The sequence below is a fragment of the Malaclemys terrapin genome, chromosome 4 (assembly GCF_027887155.1).
Source record: "Malaclemys terrapin pileata isolate rMalTer1 chromosome 4, rMalTer1.hap1, whole genome shotgun sequence".
In the NCBI taxonomy this organism is placed as follows: Eukaryota; Metazoa; Chordata; order Testudines; family Emydidae; genus Malaclemys; species Malaclemys terrapin.
In genome coordinates, this window is record NC_071508.1 from 93,315,454 (window position 1) to 93,336,450 (window position 20,997).

At 45.4% G+C, this 20,997-nt stretch overlaps 1 protein-coding gene across 1 annotated transcript; it reads left to right on the forward strand.

The window, feature by feature from the left end:
* Window positions 1-8,651: 8,651 nt before the first annotated feature.
* Window positions 8,652-19,224, forward strand: PPP1R14D (protein phosphatase 1 regulatory inhibitor subunit 14D). Its single transcript, XM_054027000.1, has 4 exons — window positions 8,652-9,199; window positions 13,229-13,324; window positions 15,899-15,931; window positions 18,407-19,224. Exons 1-4 carry the CDS (start codon window positions 9,011-9,013, stop codon window positions 18,467-18,469), a joined length of 381 nt encoding a protein of 126 aa, XP_053882975.1. The 5' UTR covers window positions 8,652-9,010; the 3' UTR covers window positions 18,470-19,224.
* The last annotated feature ends 1,773 nt before the right edge of the window (window positions 19,225-20,997 follow it).

The following is a 20,997-nucleotide window of genomic DNA, read 5'->3' on the forward strand; positions in this document are numbered from 1 at the left end:
AAACTCATCAAGTTCAGTCTTGAAGCCAGTTAGCATTTTTGTCCCCACTGGTCCCCTTGGAACACTGTTTCAGAATTTCACTCCTTGGATGGTTAGAAATCCTCATCTAACTTCAAGCCTAAACTTGTCGATGGCCAGTTTATATCCATGTGTTCTTGTGCCAACGTTGTTCGTTAATTTAAATAACTCCTTTCCCTCCCTGGTCTTTATCCTTCTGATGAGTTTGTAGAGATCGATCATATCTCCCATCAACCTTTGTCCACAATGGGATGAAGAGTATCAGTATTACAGTGCTAACTGAATTCAGCAGCTTACACGGATGTATGGTAGTTTAATATTTATCTAACAAAATAGCTCTTAAAGATATATTGCCTGTAACAAACAGAACCCAGGTGTTGTTGGCCAATCTGTCTGACTCACTTATCTTGTTATTGTGGTTGTTATAGGAACAGTAGTACCTTGATCAGCAGGTTGATGCAGTTTCCAGAAGGAAGTGACCTAGTGGCCCTGTTGCAAAGAATGAGACAGAAAGAAGGTTTGGCATGCTTCTTCTCTTTAAACTGTCCTATAACAGCCAAGTGGCACCTTCCCCCTTCATCTGCTCTGACTGTTTCCTGTCACCTACTTGTCACGCCACCACCCACTGTGGCTGAATCCATCCGGCCTTGTTTTATCCCAGCACTGCTTTGTGTTTAAGTGATAGCTGGGTTGGGGAGATTGATTTGCTTCCTGTCCCCCCCCATCCTCATCCAGATTAGTTCTGCTGAGATGGTCAGTGTTGAAAGGTAAGGGGAGGGACCTGGAGATACCTGAAGACACAAAGAGGTGGCAAAGGAAGGAGACAGGGAGGGATCTTAACTGATAATGTCTAAAGCTGTATTGTGAAATGGGGCAAGGGAAAGGATGACAGGGTGCTGAGTCCTCAGCAAAGCATGTGGCTGAGGGGCATTCCCTCAGCATGAAGTGTCCTTAGACTGTTTTTTCACTGCCCACAAGAGGTGTGTGGTTATAGCGAGTTAGCCTTCTTAGCATAAAATCCTAGTGGAGACAAGGCACTTTGATTTGTACCTCAGGGTAGCTAGATGAGGTTACCCCAGATATATGTGTATGGGAGGGGTATAGTGTTGACCTCAACTAGCTAAACTGAGGTAAAGCCACCTGTGCGTTGTCTCTGCTAGGATCTTACAGTGAGCTCACTAACAATGTAAAAAACACACCAGAGGTGCCAACATCCTGAGTTCCTGGGGAGTGCTCGACTCCTGCTCCATCCCAGGCCTCGCCCCCACTCTACCCCTTCCCCCAAGTGCCCGTCCCTGCCCCGTTCCGCCTTTTCCCACCCCATTTTGCCCGCTCCCCCATCTCTTCCTGCCCCTGCCCCTGCCCCTCCCCTCCGGCGCCTCCTGCATGCTGCTGAGCAGCTGACCACGGTGGGCGGGAGGTGCTGGGAGGGAGAGGGAGGAGCTGATGGGCAGGGCCTGCCAGCAGGCAGGAGGGTGGGGGGAGGGGGAAGAGCTGATCAGTGGGGCTGCCAGTGGGTGCTGAGCACACACTATTTTTTTTTCTGTGGGTGCTCCAGCCCCGGAGCACCCATGGAGTCAGTGCCTATGTAACACACTGTTTTTGACAGTGAGGACTGCCTTTGATTTGATTTGCCTTTAGCAGCCCTCCTGCATTATTCCTTATAGTAGCTCCTGCTAAGAGAGCCTGGGACTAGAATGGCTGAGTGCTCTCGTATTGCCAGCTTTCCTTTGCCATTCCTCATATTGCCGCCTGCTAGGAGAGGCTAGGATGAGAGTAACTGAGAGTTCCCACATCACCCATGCTCCTACATCATTCCCTACATACTGAGCTCCCCACAGGCAGAACTCCCATACCGTTCCCTACAGCAGTGGTTCTCAACCTTTTTGGGCTCAGGACCCATTTATAAATGTTTATGACCTGTCACAACCCAGTAAATAATATGGGGGTGGAGGCCCTGGCTGGTTTCCATTGTATCCTGCCCCCACAGGGGAGTTGAGTCCTCCCCACCACTCACCCCACAGTGGTGGCTCCTGCAGCTTCTGTGCTGCAGGGCTGGCTGGGCTTGGCTCTCCACTCCGGGCATTGCAACCACCGAGGTTGTAGCGCCACTCAGGTTTGCTCCCCCTCCCTCCCTGACTGGACCAAATTTGTGTGAGTGGAGTTGTGACCTGGCTCATGGGATTGCAGTGCCACTCACTCAGATTTGGCCTACCTGGACTCCTGTCATCATGACGGCTGGGCCAAAGCTGAGTGGTGCTGGGACCCCAGAGGTTGCAGTGCCTGGAATAGGGAGGTGAGCCCAGCTAGTCCTGTGGGACAGGAGCCATTGAAGCTGCCATGGGACCCTTTGAAACATTGTGGCAATCCAATTTTGGGTCCCGACCCACAGCTTGAGAAACTCTGCCCTAGAATGACTCCTTCCTACTCGGACAAAAGTAGCTCTGGGCATTCCACAGCCTGCACTCCTTCATCTTTCCCTCCAGGGAATCTTGTTGGGAAAGGCTGGGAGTATATAAAAGCCTTCCCGCATGCATTATTCTGTGCCATTCCTCACAGTGACTCCTACTGAGGACTGGTCTGCACACAGGGTTTTGTAAATGACATCTTCTCATAATTCTAGGGGAATCAGCTAGATCAATACTGGTACCAAGGTGCTTGTATAACCACATCCACCCTGACTGAAAACAAACAAAATCTGCAAAAACACTAGAGTTTTCAGTTGCCTAAGTAGTCCCTGGAATCACGGTTAAAGTTGTGCCCCCTCCCCCAAAACGGAAATGGCACCCCTGTGAGCAGGCACAGAATTTGTCCCCCCCGCACCCTAAGCATGGCCCTGTTGGCCTGACTGGAACCACCCCCCAAACCTAGAAGTCAAACTACACCTATGATTTGCCACTGCTTCAATTGTTCCCAGCCACACCAGCCAAGACACTGTTAAATTTTAAAAGGAAAAATGTAAGACTCTTTTCCAAATGAAATGAGCAGGTAAGAATTTAGACCCAGGTCCTTAAAGGTATCTAGGGTCCTAACTTCCATTGAAATCATTAGGAATTAGGAGCCTAATACCTTTGAGGATCTGGTCCTGAGTGCTAAAAATTTTTGGTTGCTATGCTTCTCCCTCTCCCTGCCCTGCCCCCTTCATGCTCTTTACGGGAATAGGAGAAGTAACTGGAATATTTTATAATCTGGCATCAAATTCATGTAATCAGCCTCTCTGGGAGATGGGGGTGGAGGGGAAGGAATCATCTGCAGGGTAACACTTGTGCCTCCTTATAAAAATATTATTGCAACAGACAGTCCTGGTACCGTATAGTTACCAGTAGATGGAGGCTGGCTCCTCTCTTCTGCCAGTAATTACTAGAGTCTGTTTATTTTATGAGCTGTATTTTGAGGCGGACATCCAGGGCACTCAGAGCTGGGGGTAGGCGTTCTTTTGCACAAAGCAGTATAAATTTGTATACATAAATACAAGGAGGTGGAAAATTCCCCCTTCCCTCTCTCTACTGGGGTTGGAGGAGTTTATTTCTCCCAGAACTCCCCTTCCTGCCTTTTCACTGCCTGCTGAATTCAGGACTTACCAGATGGGAGAATCTGAAGTGGGAGCAATAAGAGAAGCTCGTGCTTGACTGGGGAATTTATAGGGTTCCAGCTCTTCCCACCAGTAGGTGCATCAGCACTGGCACCTCCTGAGAGGTGACTTGTACAAGCTGGGAATCCCCTGGCTGCTCCCTTTCTTCTACAGAATCATCTGGACCCCTGCTGGGAAAGAGCAGACCATGTCACCACCTCTCCCCTCCCCAGAGTCCAGGGGAAATGGGACATCTCGCTCCTCCTGACACTCTATAGAGGGGGGTGGGGTGGGACAGGAAGGGCAGCTGGGAGTACTATGATGTTCCCCCAAAACAGTTCCACATTCTTGGCATGCACATGTGCTCACAGACATATGCACTCTCACCCCTTTGACTGTGGGCTTTCACACTCTTTTGCCCATGCCACATCCTACCCCACAAGATGATAGGGTGCCACAGACATGACCATCTCAATGAGTAAACTCCTATCTTGCTCTACATGAATCTCCATGTCTCTGGCTGTGATGGTTTCTAAAGTGCATGGAGGTGTGGGGTGTGCGTCCATCTCCCTCACAAAAAGTCATTCCTCTCCCTTCTGGGATTTGAGGGGAAGAGACTGACCTGTTCTCTAGAAAGATGAGCTGGGGCCTTTTTGAATTATTCAGTGTGTATATATAACAGTTGTTACGCTGACAGAAAGATACAGCCGCTTAGGTCACAGATGCAGGCTGTAGCTTCTGAGTTTCAAGAAAAGAATGATGTAACTGTATCCTCCTCCTCACAAACCTGACTGCTTCAGGGCCTGGATGTCACAACATCTTGGCGCTGTGACACAAATGTTGCACTTGGAGGTCCTTTTGGAATGTGAGGCCTGGCTCTGAGTTGACTGAACTTTCTACGCACATGCCTAATATCCCAATATGAAATTATATGTTAATTTTAATAATTAGCGCTTTTTGTCTGCAGAGACAAATACTAACTCCTCACAACACTTTAATGAGGGAAGTCAGTAGTATTGTTCCTATTTTACAAATGGGGAAATGAGACACAGTGGTTAAATCTAACATTTTCAAACTTAAATGCCTTAAGTTGGGCACCTAAATCCACAATTAGGCATCTAAATAAAAGCATTTGCTAAGCATATACACGTTCCAGAGGAGTCAATTAACACTATGGTTGCTCAACACCTCTGAAAAAATCAAACCTGGTGACTAACTTTTCGGCAACCAATCATGAAAATTTTGCCCCAAACAACTTTCCCAAGGCCATGAAGGGAGTAAGTTGGGATGAAATTCATGATCTTCTGGCTTCCAGTTTTGTTCTCAGACCATTCGATCACCAAGCTCTCCCTCCCATCAGCACGTTAAATAGACCACTGAATGTTCTTCTGTCTCTCGAGTTCTGAGCTTCCTATGTCATGAGAATAATACAGTACGGGAGGTGAGATGACAAACTCTACAAGTGGAAGTATGTCTATGGATATATTGTTATCATCTTCTGAAAAAGGGACTAATGATAAAAGAGGCATAGTCCATTGCACTGTAGTAAACTTACAGTAATAATATATCACAGTTGGACTTGCAATCCTTTTACCTGAAAGGGGGATTAAAGGTCTGTGATATTTACAGCACTGTTCCATTTTACAAGGCCACGTCAGCTGCACAGACACACACAAAACGGAGTAACTTTGATTACAGGTACCAATCCACTGTGACGCTTGTGTCCCTTTCAGACACTGTAACATGTCCTTTTATTCATGTATGGCCCAGGAGCATTCTAATGTCCTTCCTCACCCACCCAGAAATCTCAGCCTCTTCAATAAGGGCAGATTAAAGTCTTGTCAACTGGACAACCTGACTGGGGCTCTATGTTGCAAAGAGGGATCCAACAGTTGCTGTTTGGTAGTCTATGCAGATGAAGTCAGGTGGGTCTTTGCCCTGATCCTAATGGACTGTGTCAACAGAACAACCCACTACAGAAATTGGCACCAACTGGCACTCTCGGTTCAGAAACCAAGCACTGGATAGACCAATAGAACCTAGAATTAGTTCTTCAGCCATGGAAGTGGTCTTTCTAGTCTTTCTGCAGGAAATTCCCCCATTTCAAAATTGATTTTCATTCCACATTGGAACGAAATGTCAGCATTGGAAATGGGGAAGTTCCATAAAATGTTAATTTAGAAGCCTCAAAACATTTCATGTGGCTAATGTCACATTGTTTCAACATTATCAAAATGAAACTATTTGACATTATCAACATGAAACGTTTTGATCCTTCCAAGTGGAAATTTCTCATTCCAACATTATGTGCAACTGACAACATGTGCCTGTAAAATGGAACAGGGCTGCAAATAGCTCAGATCTTTAACCCCCTTCCTGTAAAAGAAGGATTCCAAGCCAAACTTGAATATACTATAACTGGATGTTTACTACACTCTAGTGGACTATCCCCCTTTTATCATTCGCTCTGAACTGGGGTATACTAGTCTTTTAAGGCCAGAGGGGGAAATTTGGGAGCCACAGTTACCGTGTTCCAGGAGTTCTGGAGCAGAGGATGGCCTAGGAAATGGCAGACGCAGATACTGGGAGAGAGGAAATGATCTTGGTGTAATAGTGTTGCAGGATGGGGTGCGGAGAAAGAAATCCAGGTTAGTGTCTCTTTAAGGGACAAGGAGCCTTGTAGTAGAGGGTGGGACAAGGCTCCTCCTCCCTCTCAACCAACCAGGACAAGTTCCGGGAAGGAGGGTAGCATATAATTTGCCTCTTCACAGAGGGAGACATTAGCAGGGGAAGGACTGCTTGCCTGCTGACCTCTCCTGGCCCAAGGAGAAAGGCCTGAGGTAATTTGACCATGCCTCCAAGTGGTGAGATTGGACCCCAGTAGATGCACTTGGGAGGACTTTGTTAGGAAGGTGGTGTTTGGAGTTTTGTTTGTTTGAAAGACTTTTGCTGCCAGTCTAGCTGAAGCTGGGCAAGAGTAATTTAAAGGACCCAGCTAAGAGAAGACACCTAGGGGTGCAGCCTGCTACAAGCTCCTTTTCATAAGGTGATGATACTATCTCCCTAGACATACGTCTGCTTCTACACTATATCACCTCCAGCATTGTCCTGTTTGAGTGGCATAGGAGGCTCAGCAAACAAGAGAGAGAAGAACATTTCCTGGGCTATTTAACATGGATTGGTGAGCTAATAGTGTGAGAATAACAGTGAAAGCCAGAAGCTACTGAGTTTCATCCCAGCTGACTTTCTCCGTGTCTTTTGAGCAATTTCTTGGGCCAAAATTTTCATAGGTGGTTGCCTAGTGTTAGGCACCTAAATAAAGGGCCTTAATTTTCAGAGATGCTAAGCAACCACATCTCCAGCTGACTTTTGTACCAGTGGTGGGTGCTCAACACCTCAGCAAATCAGGCCGTTTATTTAGGCATCCAAGTTTTAAAATGCTAGACTTAACCATAGTGCCTCAGTTTCTCCACTTGCATGCTAGGAGTAACATTACTGACCTCCCTCACAAAGGTGTTGTAAGGAGGAGTTAATATTTCTTTTTAAAGAGAAGTGCTCAGTGAATGTATAATTCCAAACTGGGCTATTAGGCATGAGTAAAGAGTCCATTCAGGTCAGATCCAGCTCCCACTTTCCAAAGGGAACCCAGGGCACAACATTAGTGTCATGGAACCAAGAGGTTGTCACATTGATGCAGGTCCTAAAGCAGCCAGGTTTGAAAATCTGCTTATTACGTGAGCACTGCCTGTCCTGTGCACTCAGTGAGGCAGGGGTCCTTGATAACAATAGCATGTGATCATGTAGTTAAAAACTGTGTCCTACTACATATGCACCAGGGGACTGAATTAAGGTGGCATGGCCAACCTTAATTTTGGCCCCTCCCAACTTCTGAGTGCTTGACTTTGCAACCTTATTAATGTTTGGGGGATTTTCTCCACCAACTATTTATTATTTAGGAAGTCTTACCATGTTTACATAATGTTCTTTTAATGTAGTTTTTGTATATGTATACACAATGTTTATATACAATTCATTTTATATAATAGAATGAAATTAATTGAAGTGAAAAAGTTGAAACAAAATGTTTTTACTTTATCAAAACATTTCAACATTATAAAAACAAAAACAACAAAGTCAAAACAATTCACTTGGGCTTTCTCCCATCAAAATGTTTATCATAATCAACATGTTCTCTTGAAGTGTTTTGTTTCAGCTGATCGAAAAAATTTTGAGGAAACTTTCCCCGTCAACTCTATTCAGACCCTTTTAGAATATTGGGTGCACCTACAGTTAAACCTGTGGAAAGAGAGTAGAGTACAGATCCATGCAAATGTACAAATGAGTTTTTTCTGGCTCATCACGGCAATTTAAACCACATTGTACAGCTAACGTTTACCCTAAAGAAGTTTTTCCAATATTGCTTCTCCAAAGGGGCAACAGCTGCTGGACAACAGTTGAGATTAGTCCCAAGCAGGTCCTGTTAGTTTGGGAAGTGACAGGAACTGAGTTTGAGCCCCAGGGATACTATAACTTTTTTAAAAAATATCATAAAATGTTGATGTCAAATGAGTTTTAAGGGTCTCGTGGGAACCCCTGGCTTAAATGCCTTCAAATTTGGACTAGTAACTCTAGCCTAGACCTCTATGAGGCCCCGTAATTTTCAAGACAATCTGAATAAACATATGGACTTTAGAGCACTTAGAAAAATGGGCTAGACGGTAAAGTTGTCTCAGCCTTACAGTGGTGTTACATTGTGCTACAATCCAGGACTTCTGTCTCCAGCAGAAGCTAATTCATCACTGCTGAATTCACTTTTAAAAAAGAAAAACGTAAGATGGTGTTTCAGCATTAGCTATCCATATAGGAACTGGGGTAGGCTAAAGAGATCAATGCACTTTAAACACTATAGGAGTCAATGTATTATGTAGGGACACGTCCTATGGAATTGTACAGGAAGTATGTGCTCATGTACATACATATGTAGAGAAACTGTCATTTAAAACCTGCTTCTCCCACCCTCCCACCTGCTGGAACGGGCTTGTATTAAATATTAACAAACTTTGTCCATCAGTTCCCTGGGCCTCTTTTAACAACAGACTTATTACAACAGCTTTTCTCCCTCCCACATTGCTTTTGTCAGCATTGCCAATTCTGAAACCTAAGATTGTTTTTCCTGTAACTCTGCCTGCACTGCCTTATTGCTTCTCTTGCTGTGCAGTTGCTCTCTACCTTTCTCACTCTCTCACTGGGACCATTGATGCTACCTATCTGCTTTTGGCCATTGTAGGCAGCTTGTACTGCTACTCACAATTGCCCAATGAAAATATATTAAAGGGGAGGGAGAAGAGTGAAACAAAAATACAAAGCCAGAGAGAGCCCCTGCAGTAGGAGTGGAAGACAGAAGAGCAGGTGGAAGGGGTGATGAGCATGGCCAGTAAGTCCAGAGATTTGCCTCGAGTTACCTTCCAGACTCCAGAGAAGCCTGGGGAGGAATCATCCCACAAGAAACTGGGCAAGCTAACAGTTAAGTACAACCGCAAAGACCTTCAACGCTGGCTAGACCTGGAGGAATGGATTGATGCCCAGTTGCAGGAGCTGTACCAATACCAGGTAAATAACCGGAGTGGATCAAACTTTCCTTCATTAGGTGTAGGGGAGCCTAGACCCTGTGGGCTATGAAATGTTATCTTTAATTTATTGGGGACAAGTCGGGCAACAACCCAGGTTGTCATGATTGGGGACTCTGTTCTCTATCAAACTTCCTCTTATCACATACTAGACCTCTCTCTCTAAGTGACACTGCTGTGTTAGCGCTCAAACTATGGGTAATGGCAAGTCTGTCAAGGAAAATAATGGGCACTACAGGCAGAGAGGAAAGAAAGGGGAAGTGGGGATTCAGGCATTGTAGGTAAAGATTTTGTTTCCACCCCCGAGGGCTCCAAAGTTCTCTCCCCAACATTTTCCATAGCAGCAATGTTACTTGTTGGGAGTGTATGTGAGCACATACCTATATAGATGGCAGTGTTTATCCTGAACTGTCTTGGAGCCATGGTACTTAATTCTGGCTGTGTCATTTGGGGTTTAAACCAGCGATTTTTTCATTGCCTTTGTACAAAAGTTTCCAGTACAGATTGAACACTGAAACATTAACCTGATGTCACTGAGTCTATTCATATTTTATACTTACGTGGCACGTTTGTTGGTAAATCTCAAAGTACTTTGACAAAGTGGGTGAATATGTTTTAGTTTCCCTAAATGGGGATAATACTAGAGAAGTTACAGGATTTGCCCTGATCCAAAGCCCATTGAAATGACTGGATCAGGCCCCAAGTCACTAGCAGACACAGGAACAGAACCCAGCTCTCATAAGTCCCCTATCCAGTAGACCACTGTTGCCTTCAACAGAAAGTGTGGATGGGTTTAACAATTTGTACAAAATAAGACACACATCTTCACCCCCACACATCTTGATTTAGTTGGGGATTGGTCCTGCTTTGAGCAGGGGGTTGGACTAGATGGTCTCCTCAGGTCCCTTCCAACCCTGATATTCTGTGATTCTAAAAAATTTGTTTAACTCTTGGATTTCACAGTCTTCCATTTTTGAGCATCGTTGCAATTTCACATAGGGTTGGAAATGGACATGCCAAAATATCCCTCTGGTAATTTCTAGGATCACTTGCTTTTCTATGTGCACTGAAATTTATTAGGTAAACTATTCACTATTTGAAATGAGAAGACAGCTCCCCTTGTATTCACACCATTCACAAAAGACAATTGAAAGAAAAGAATATATATAGGCACTCTGTTTTGCAGTACGTGTGGCACCTCTAAGAAGGAATGTCTGGTTTCCTGCATTATTATTTCTGTCTTTTTATTAAGCAAGGTTTTAATCTTCTTGAAATTAGTAAAATGACTATTAAACTAGTAAAACGATCACTAGCTAGGCTAGATGATCATAATTGTCCCTTCAGCCCTTAACTTCTATGAATTTCCATTTGAAATTCAGTCATTTATTTTTGTTTATAAAATATTAATGGGAGCTCATCTCATGCTCTGGGTCCCTTATAATACATTAAAATGCACAACAGCACATTCAGTGTAAGTACATTCAAATACACTGCCTAAACCCACCCATCGGTAAAATCCAAGTCACAGTATCCTGAATGGAGTCATTAATGTGATGTTTATGAAAGGTACCAGATCGATGGCCCTGGTGAACAAAGTCTGTTATCCATGGAATAGGTACAGCAGCAGTGCCAGCTTCCCTGCCAATGTTCCTGTCCTGGCTTTAGGAGACGGGACCATCTCTAGAGGTGATAGGTTAGTTCAGTATCCAGACCCTTTCTGTCCTGCGCCTCTCTGCTGAGATTGCCAACAAGAATGGTGATTCTTTTTGATAATTTTTGTGATATGGGATCTGGACCAGGACCAATAGACATCAAATGGTAACCATTTTTGGTCATGACTCTCTACCAACCAGAGCTGGATCTAACCCAGCAACCTAGAGATAAAAGGCTCTTTAGTCCATTAGCCATCTAATTCTCCAGTACTGACCTTCCTAGCAAGTCTATCCCTAGAACTTATTCTTTTCTGTCTCCATTTGACAGAGATGTGCTGATTGGTTCCTTCTTGATCATGTGGCTTGAAGAGATATTGAAGCTGGACACTTTTTGGCTTCATCCTATCATCTAAAATAATAATGAAACACCCCTACTTTCTTTGGCTTTAGTCAAGTCTTTGTTCAATGCCTCTTTGGCATTCAAGACCAGCAGTTCCAGGCTCATGTGACAATCCCATCATGAGAAACATGTTTGTAGAGCATGTCTATGCACGTGCCCCGTAGGAACAGCAATGTAGAACAGGGAGTGGCACCAAGATGTCACTGTGCTCATGTGACAAGATCAATGACATTTGATATCATTGGGCGCCTGAGAGCCAACGCCTACGGTGGAGAAAGATGAAAGGAACCCACTTCCAGCCTAGAATATATAGACCCTTTCTGTACCTGGTATTTGTGGAACTGGCAAAAGTGGAGTTATGGACGGGACTGACAGAGTATTTTTATGAGGGAGTTAGAGGTAATGGGGCACTACTGTAAGGAAGCTCACACCCTGGAGGATTAAGTGGAGGTGACAGGAGACAACTCTAAGAAAGACAGAACAATTGTTGCTTCTTTAAAGAGTAAGGTTTTTTGCTACTCAGAGGAGCTAGTAACATTTAAAGCACCTGTTTCAAAAAAATTCACAAGTGGCCTACTGGCAGTTCTTGGTGGTACCATGTGCGAGACCAAGGTGTAATTCCCTCTCAACTCTCACTATGCCGGGCCCACAAATGAGCGTTTTTAAAGGAGCCATAAAGGCAATACTAAAATCCCTTTTTCACCTATGATCTCCTGAGAGTTTGCATTATGTAATCAGAGTCTGAAATCATTAACATTGCTGGTGGGTCACCACGTCCAAAGGTACAGATTCAGAGACTTGTTTTCCTTTCATTACTGCAAAGTCTTAGCAGGAAGAAGGCATTTCTGGAAGGTGTTGCCAACTGACTGGGGCATGTGCTGCTGGCTCCTCTCCTGCACAGGAAATTCCCCAGAATTCAGACATGCATTTCAGGATCCATAATCTCAGGCTAAGCATCCAAACTTCCATCCCTAGTTCTAACAAATCTTGATACCTGGTCCAAACACACTTGGAAGTACCACATCACAGTATGTGCAAGTTTAGAAATTGTTGGCACGGGTACAGCAGTTTCTTGTAAATGTTTTATGAAGGATTAAAAAAACAACAACCTACCAAAAAAATCTTAGAATCACTCGGGTCTGAAGGAGTCTCTAGTGGGCCATCCCATTCCGTTCCCAGCATGAAGGCAGTACTATCTTTGTTAGCCCTGATAGTCTAGTCTTCAATAGCTCATTCCACAACCTCGTTGGCAGCTTGTTCCATTGCTCTGTATGTCCTTAGTATTATTCAGTTTCCTAATGTATCTTAGATGTCTAAGCATCAGGGTTGAAACAACCAGGCTCCCTAGAATCACAGGTTCAGATTTTAGCAGGATCAAGTCAAACAATCATATTTCTGCTATGGGCAAATGGAGTGCTGCAGACCTTGTGCTTAGAGCTTTCAAAGGAGAACTTAGAGTGCCATGTTGATGTGGCCTTTTGGGACCCAACTCCCCTGACCTTTTGGGGGGGCCTGATTGTTACTCATTCCATTTTGTAAAAGATGGTTTACCCCAACTGGGGTTCATCCTATTTCAGCTGCATTAGGTCCTTCCATTGGGTTTTCTCATGATAGCATCATGCTCCTTGGGCAGGTATTCGGTGTTGTGGTGGGACTGTTTGACACCTCTGGGAGCTAAATCTGGAGGAGCTGAGAGATGTTGCTTGTGTCAAGCCACAGTCTACGTGTTGGGATGTGGTGCTGCTAGAGATGAGCCTGAATCAGAACGCTTGTTCTAAATACCCTCACATTTCAGGAAGATTCATATCTTAATCTAGACTTTGCTGCGTGGGCCTCTCTAACTAGAAATGAATCCTTCCCCCACCCCACTTTCATCCCCCCAGCAGTTCTCCTCACAAAGTCCTCTTGAATGCTTATCAGTTGACAGGACAGGTTTATTTACTATGTATTTCTGCTCTAGCTGCAGGAGGAAGCAGACGCAGCAACCCCTGAACCAGAAATTGACATTGAAGATCTTCTAGAGGTCTCCAACGAGGAACAGAAATCAAAACTACAGGTCAGACAGACTGTCTGTTCTTATTTATATTAAATATGGGAGCTAAGACCCTGTCTTCACTCGAAAATTGACCTATTACTGAACAGGTCAACAGTAGGTCGCTCTGGATTGGTGTAAATGCTTATGTGGATAATACAAAACCATCAACTCCATTCCAGAAGCCAGGATTAAGGGCTGCTTTATACTCCGCTTTTGCACTGATTTAATCAAACTGGAAGAGAAAATGATTTAGTTCAATCCTAATGTGGTTGCCGTAATACTGATATAAATCACTTATACCCATATAGCCACATCCGCACTAAGGGGTTGCACTGATTGAACTAACTTGGGGTTTTTTTTCTACCAAGTTAGTTAAATTGGTGCACAAACTGGGTGCGCTAAGACTCATGTTTGACTGCACAGAAACTTATCAGTTCATTCCACCAGGTGTCAATCTGTAATAGTTTGGAAAACAATTTTGTTCCTGTAAGGTAGAGAACTCATCACCACAGCACCCCCTTGTGTCAGGGTGCAATGCTGCAAGGGTCATTATCTCCTGTGCCATCTGCCACTAGTCAGGTTTTCCACAGCTCAGCCCTCTGGCCCAGTCGCATGAAGTTCAGTCCCCTTCCGGGTTAAAAAACAACAACAAGAGAGTCTTACAACAAGAGAGCCTTCAGCCACCTCTTGAGCTATTCCTCAGCCTGTCCATTGGGCTGAGTCTTTGGCCCCACCTGGGCTCAATATTCCTTCTGTTTGGCTTACATACCCCTTCCTCAGGGGCTGGTAGGGGAAGAGAGGCCCCCTCTGTTCTGGGTTCTGGTCCAAGGACCCTGTATTAAGAAGCTAGGTCTACTCCATCAGACATGCTGCAATTTCCCTGGGCGGCTTCCTATCTCCAAGCCATATGTGCTGCTTCTCCACAACTTGTATGTAACACAGCCTCCCTTTGGTTCCCAGGCCTCTCACTTCTCCCTAGATCCTCCCAACTCCTCCTTTGCTGATTTATTAGCTTTTCTGCCCCTCTTGGGCTCCACTAAAGTGTTTTTACTGACCCTATCACTAGGCCTCTCCTACAGGAGCCTGACCTGCTCCTGCAGAGTTCTTCCTCTGTTCCTTCTGGTTTTAACAGGTTTCCCTCACTGCTGCCCTTCCTCAGGGACTCTGGTAATTTCCCCAAGGCTCTTCCTGCTCCTTTTAGGCCTTTGCTCAGGGTTTCCCCCCAAAGTAACCTGTGCTTCCTCCTCCCAGACTTCTTGCCTGTTTAAGTCATCTCTCAGGGCTCCTACCCTTGAGAGCCAAAGAATGACCCCTCCTCCTACCTACAGGGTAGTCCTGCCTTTTCTGCAGTCTCTCCCCGCAACTGAGTTCTTTGACTCTGTTGACTTTTCCTAACCCTTTCACAGTTGGGATCAAACTAGCCTCAAACTGCCTTATAACCATCAGGTGTGGGATAGCTGGTAGGTCACAGGCAAGGCTGAGCCTGGCTTATCTTAAAGGGCCAGCCAGCCCGTGAGTCCCATTCACACCCATTGGGGGGATCAATTGCTGACAACCATTGTCAGCAACAAGTCCCTATACCATTGTTCACAGGGCCAAAGTGTCCTATTTTTTACAGCTTATACACTTCTCCCATTTAATATGTGAACTGAAAAATTCCTTATTCACACTAACTGTTCCCAGTGATTTATTAGGGTTGAGTGAGCTACTTCAGAAGTAACTCAAACTTTCACCCAAAGTTTGAACTAAACCTATTCTGAATTAGAAAAATGTTGGTTACCTTTTAATGCAGTGGTTCTCATTCTCTCAGAAGGCTCTGTACTTCTGTGTTCCTGGCAGCAGCCAATGCAGAAAGGCCAAAAAAACCCCGAACGGAATAGCTGTTCTTGAGGTATTTCTTGCCCAGACAGAAGCCTGAAGTAGCTTAAATCACATAAGATTATGAGGCCTGTTCTTATGGGGTTTTGCAGCCCAGTTTTGCAGATACTCGAGGCTGGGTCAAGCCTCCAAATGCTTACGAGTTGATCCAAAATAACTCCTGAGAGTTTTGCAGTAATACTTAGCTCCTATAGGGTTTGATACAAAGCCCATGGAAGTTAATGGAAAGAGTCACGCTGACTTCAGTGAGCTTTGGATCAGGGCCACACAGTGTTCTTCAGATATAGGTCTCAGAATGGAAGTATCATTACTAAAAACCATACTGGCAGCAGACTCTCTACACATCAGACAACGTACACACTGTGAAAGCTTCTGGAGCCCTCTAGGATGACGCGATTGAAATACAGAACTGCTAACACGATCCAGTACTGTGGAACAGGAACAAAGTACAGAGCTCTACGTTGTACGTAACAGTGTTTTGGTGACTGCGGGTCCTGGGATCTCCTGCGGCATTCAGTACAGAACAGCGGTGATGAGTATGGATTGGAGTCCCTGAATGGTGTGGCATGATGCAGGTGATGGTGCTCTCAGGCTCTGGAACATCATTGGATCACATATCACGCTAGATATGGCAGCCTTAAATACTCTTCTTGTAGCTTAAAAAGGAAAAACAAATAGACAAACTCCTAAGGAACTAACATGAGTTTTGCCTTGCAGGAAATTCTTCATGAGTGTTCCAGACCTACAGAGGTGAGTGAAGCATCGTCAATGAGCATTCAGTCTCAATCTCATACTGTGCTGTGGCAATGTGGCTTGGCTCCATCTGGTTAAATAGCCGGTATGCGCTGCAGATTGTTGAAGCTTGAGTTACCAAGCTTGTTTACTCTCAGGAGGGGTTTTTTTATACTTTATTCCACACCGCTGTAAAAACTAATATAAATATATAGGAGTGAATGTAGAGCAGTGACCAATGAGGTTAATTTCAGATGTGTGTTTCCTACTCCGTCTATTTCCTAGTTATGGGTCAAAGGAAATATCAGAAGCAATAATGATCTCTGAAAGAATAGACCAAGAAGGCAATGTGGTACTGTTAGTACATAATTGTAACTTGCCTCTGTAGTGTATCTCCAGTGTACCTTGTCCAGTCCTTGTAAATGGCTGCATGAAGTTTAATGTACAGAAAATAGGGCTGGCGAATGATTCACATGGAAATTAAACTTAAGCAAACTAGTCTGCAGAAACCTGCTAACTCAGGTTGGCAGGCAGCCCCACCATCAAGGCTGTCTGTGGGACTCTGAGAGTCCATCTCCAAATCACAGGAAAGAGCACAAGGCTAATTGTGCCCACATGGATAACCAGCAGGAGTTTGTGTAGTTCACCGGCTTAATGAATGTCATCACGTTGCTGTTTAGTGGCTGACCCTAGCAAGTAGGACAACCATCTAACAAGTAACTGAATTAGTGTTTTCTTAGCCCAAGAGTCTGTGTTAAAGGTCTTGTTCAATCCTCTCTGCTGACCCCGGTGTCTGTAATCTGTGCAGCCATGTGTCCATTACACTCACATTTCAGGAGTCCATATACCTAGCAAGCAGATAGAGAAAAGCACCAGATACATGGGAAAGGGGCTGACTACATGCTAGCTTCAGATGCCTAACTGTCACTTTAAGCACTACTGGCATTCACAAAACCATCGTTCAGCTGCTGCCTAACTTTGTAGGCACCTACATTTCTGCTTGTGGGGATGCACGAAGCTACCCAACCCAGGCTGCTCACTGCCTAATTTGTGCCTAACCCCTGAAGGCTTTGCAAACTAGACCTTCCCCTCCCTATTTTGCTGTGGGGCCTGATCCTGTGCTCAAAGCACAGGTATGCCCCACAAAAGACAGCAAGGAGGAAGATATGGTGCTAGTGCCACCTCCCAATAGCCCAGTGGTTAGTACACCCACCCCTAATCTAGGAGGCCAGGGTTCAAATCCACCTTTGCAGGATTCAGTGCAGCAATTTGGACCCAAGTTGCTTACCTTCCAGGAGTGTTCCCTGTGTGTTAGATGGGCATGAGAATGGCTCTATTGGTTGGTTAGGCATCTCAGGGTGCTGGCCTCTGTGAATTCCTTTTTTTAGGCACCTCATTCTCTTCAGACAATGCCTGGGGACCCTGGGCACCTAACTCAGGGTTGTGAATTCCACTAGGCAGCAGGTCACCTGAAAGGCTGAGCAACACCTAAGAACCCCCTGGTGAATCTAACCTTACGATATAGTTCTGCAAATTCACTGGGAACATGCAACGGTAGATTAAGCTCAGCTCTGTGAAGTCAGGCCTCCAATACACCGGCCTGATTTAAGTAGGAGACTTATCATTCCACTGTGTGCACAGTGGTTTCTGCAGAATGCAAAGACCTTAGAGTGATCTGTTAGATGGGGAGGGGTTTAGGTTACCTGATCTATTTTGATCATGTTGGTTGTTATGAAGAGGGTGGATTTTGTGTTACTTACAGTGGCAGCCATGTAGAATGACCAGATGCCTCAGTTTTGAGGGATAATCCTTGACAGTTTGGGTGAAGCCTGGGTTTTCTCTCAGTTTCACTAGCACTGGTCACTGCCCTTCCACCTGGTCAGCCCATCCTCACCCCCTGCTAATGTTTGTCCTCAAACACACACGTGTTATTTCCCCCACCACCACCACTACTACTTCCTCACTGAAGCAAGACAGCTATTATGGGTCACAATGTGGGATGCCCTGTAATCCACTACATAGTAGTATGGCCATTATGGCCTAGATATTGAGAGCAGCAGGACGTGGATGGGAGGTTGCAGTGGAAGTAGGGGACTCCGTGCAAAAACAATAGAGGCAGATGTACCCTGAAGTCATCTAATGGTGGGAACAAACAGGCTCCATGGAGAGGAAGGGGTGGGCTGCCTGGGAAAGAGAGACAAAGCGTGTGTGACTTCCCTGAAGAGAGTTGGAAGAGGGGGGAGGCTGGGGGATGAGAAAAAAGAGTGGGCATCTTCTCCACTCTACCTGCCCCCTCCCTCGCTGACAAAAATTTTGCCCTCCCCTCCCCTCTCCAAACAAAACAGGACCTGTTCTGCACTCCAACATTCTGGTCACTGGACCTCTGCTAAATATGAAGGGCAATAAGGGGGAATGCAGCGGGCATGTGACTCTTAGAGCTGTGGCTGAGCACAATAAGCATTAAAGCCTTCTTCTGACTGACTCTCATTCCAGGACTTCATTACGGAACTGCTCAGTCGACTGCAAGGTCTCAGGAAAATCCCTCAAAGGAAATGATCCTATCCATCATGAGAGACACCCCCCTTCCATCCTGTATCTCTCACATGGAAGCGGGTGTCTCCCCAGGACAGAGAATCAGATTCACATGGGAAGATCATTTTACAGTTTTTCTAGGACTTGGTGTTCTGAGAAGCATCTTAGATGTTTTTAGCATCACATTCCAGCTTCATGTTCACAGGGAGGGGCTTGTGTGTATCTTGCTGATATTTAAAGAGCTGTTACGTTAAGGGAGAGGGCAGATCCCCTTTTCTTTTTCATTCATTTTCTTTTTGAAGGAACCTCTCCTTTGGCTGAGGCTTGGACATAGCTCCCTTTGGAGTCATTCAGGGCTGCTCCTGCTGCCCAGTGACAGAAGGGAGAAAGAAGGCATTGGCTGTTATCCACCCTTCACCAGGGACAGGGAGGTGCTAGTCCACTGTTCCCAGCCCCTGCCTGTGAACAGACCTCCTGGCTCTAGGCCAGCACATGGACAAAGGGTCACTTCTTATATTTTTCTAGTCACTGTTTTTATTAATCATCCCTCCCTGGCGGAAAGTTGGGCAGAAAATACACTCCCTGGAGATTTTCCTTCCATCCTACTGTATATCCCACAGGTTGATTAATATTTGTAGGCCATAGGACTTTTTAATGCGCTAGCAGCACCTCAAACGAATACGAGGACCTGCAAGGGATTTTTAAGGGACTGTCCAGCTGCCTGTGTAAGGGCATTTTGAAAGATGCTCACTTTGTATATTAAAATGCATAGAAATCCAGACCTGCTTGTGATGTGAGAGTTTTTGTTCTGCTTTCAAAGAGGAAATGCAGAGAGGGAAGAAAAATCTAATTAAAAGCCTATCAATCCAGGGCTGGCTACGTGCTGTCTTCGTGGGGGGTATTCAGGAAGAGAGAGGCTCAGCAACCCAAAGGAGATGTAGGAGCTGGAGCCTTGTGCCTCTGTACCACCTAGAAGAGGTGTAGCAGGAGTGGGACTCATAAACCACAGCCAGAGAGACAGTAACTTGGCAAGAGTGGGATGAAAAGAAGATGGTAAATGAAGGGTAGAAGAGACTCTTGGTCTCTCCCCCCCACCGCACATACACTCTCGTAAACAGAGATGAAGCTAAGTCTCTGTGAGAGAAAAAGTCCCATGTCCCATCATGCTAGTGATCAGACTACTGGGTTTGTCCTTGTATACCATTTTTTTGTTTGTTTTTTTAAATGGAGATATCTTATCTCCTAGAATTGGAAGGGACCTTGAAAGGTCATTGAGTCCAGCCCCCTGCCTTTACTACCAGGACCAAGTACTGACTTTTGCCCCAGATCCCTAAGTGGCCCCCTCAAGGATTGAACTCACAACCCTGGGTTTAGCAGGCCAATGCTCAAACCACTGAGCTATCCCTCATATAGTGTTGCAAAAAGATGGGCCAGTACCAGGGCCGGCTCCAGGCACCAGCTTAACAAGCAGGTGCTTGGGGCGGCACCTGCGGCAATTCGGGGGCAGCAGGTCCCTCACTCCCTCTAGGAGCGAAGGACCTGCCGCTGAACTGCCGCCGCCAATCGCGGCTTTTTTTTTTTTTTTTTTTCCTTCTTCCCAATTGCCGCTGCCGATCGTGATCGCAGATTTTTTTTTTTTTTTTTTGCTTGGGGCGGCAGAAATGCTGGAGCCGGTCCTGGCCAGTACAAAGGAGCCCTGCAGCGTTAAGGCCAGCGCTGCTGACAGCTAACAATAGAAAATGACTGAAACTCTTGGGCTGGACCAGAAATCTCTACATGTTTTAAGTCTTAAATGACATCAGTCCCGGTTAATGACAGGGTGCAGACTGGTACATCTGTCCCCTATCCTAGAGTTCAGAGCACACCACCAGGAGGGCCAGAGAAAATGGCTGTTTCCTGGCTGAGAGAAACATGTGTCCCTGGGTTGGTTGGTTCTTGCATTCACACCCTTTTTGAAGCCGATGTGCCATATAGCCAGTCTTGGGAGACTTATCCCACCAAGTTCATCCCTAGCCCTATAGGTACTTCAAGCCTCATCTGCAATGTGATGAAAGCATGGCTGTGCCACATTCGCTATGTGCCAGCTGTATGCCCATCAGTATGCCCATGTGGGAGTGTTGGGTCATGGGTATATCCTTCCTGTGCCAGTGTCGGGACCTCGCCACATGCGTGGCAGGCCATCATCTGGCCTTGGCACATTGAATAATCTTGAAAACTTCCCTTCAAAGCTCAACTCTTGAAATTAAATAAAAAGTTAAAATGCTGAAAAGATCAGAGGTGATGCTAGGCCAGAGCCTTAGCTGGTGTAAATTGGCATAGCTGCCTTGAAGCCAATAGATCTACACTGATTTACACCTGCTGAGGTTCTGACCTTTATCATTTCACTGCCACTCGGAGAGCAGGGCAGAGGCTAGCCCAGCCAAAGAGTTCATTAATCACTGAGAGCTGATAAAAACGTTGGAAGTTCTCCTGACAAAGCCAATTATGATCTTTCTTGCCCAACACCTGTTTTACAAGCTAGTCTGGTCTCGGCCAGGCCAGGAGCTTAGTCA

Coding starts and splice junctions, on each gene's coding strand:
- PPP1R14D (XM_054027000.1), top strand. CDS start 9,011: ATGAGCATGGCCAGTAAGTCCAGAGATTTGCCTCGAGTTACCTTCCAG. Junction 9,200..13,228: donor AGGAGCTGTACCAATACCAG/GTAAATAACCGG, acceptor TTTCTGCTCTAG/CTGCAGGAGGAAGCAGACGC. Junction 15,932..18,406: donor AGTGTTCCAGACCTACAGAG/GTGAGTGAAGCA, acceptor CTCTCATTCCAG/GACTTCATTACGGAACTGCT.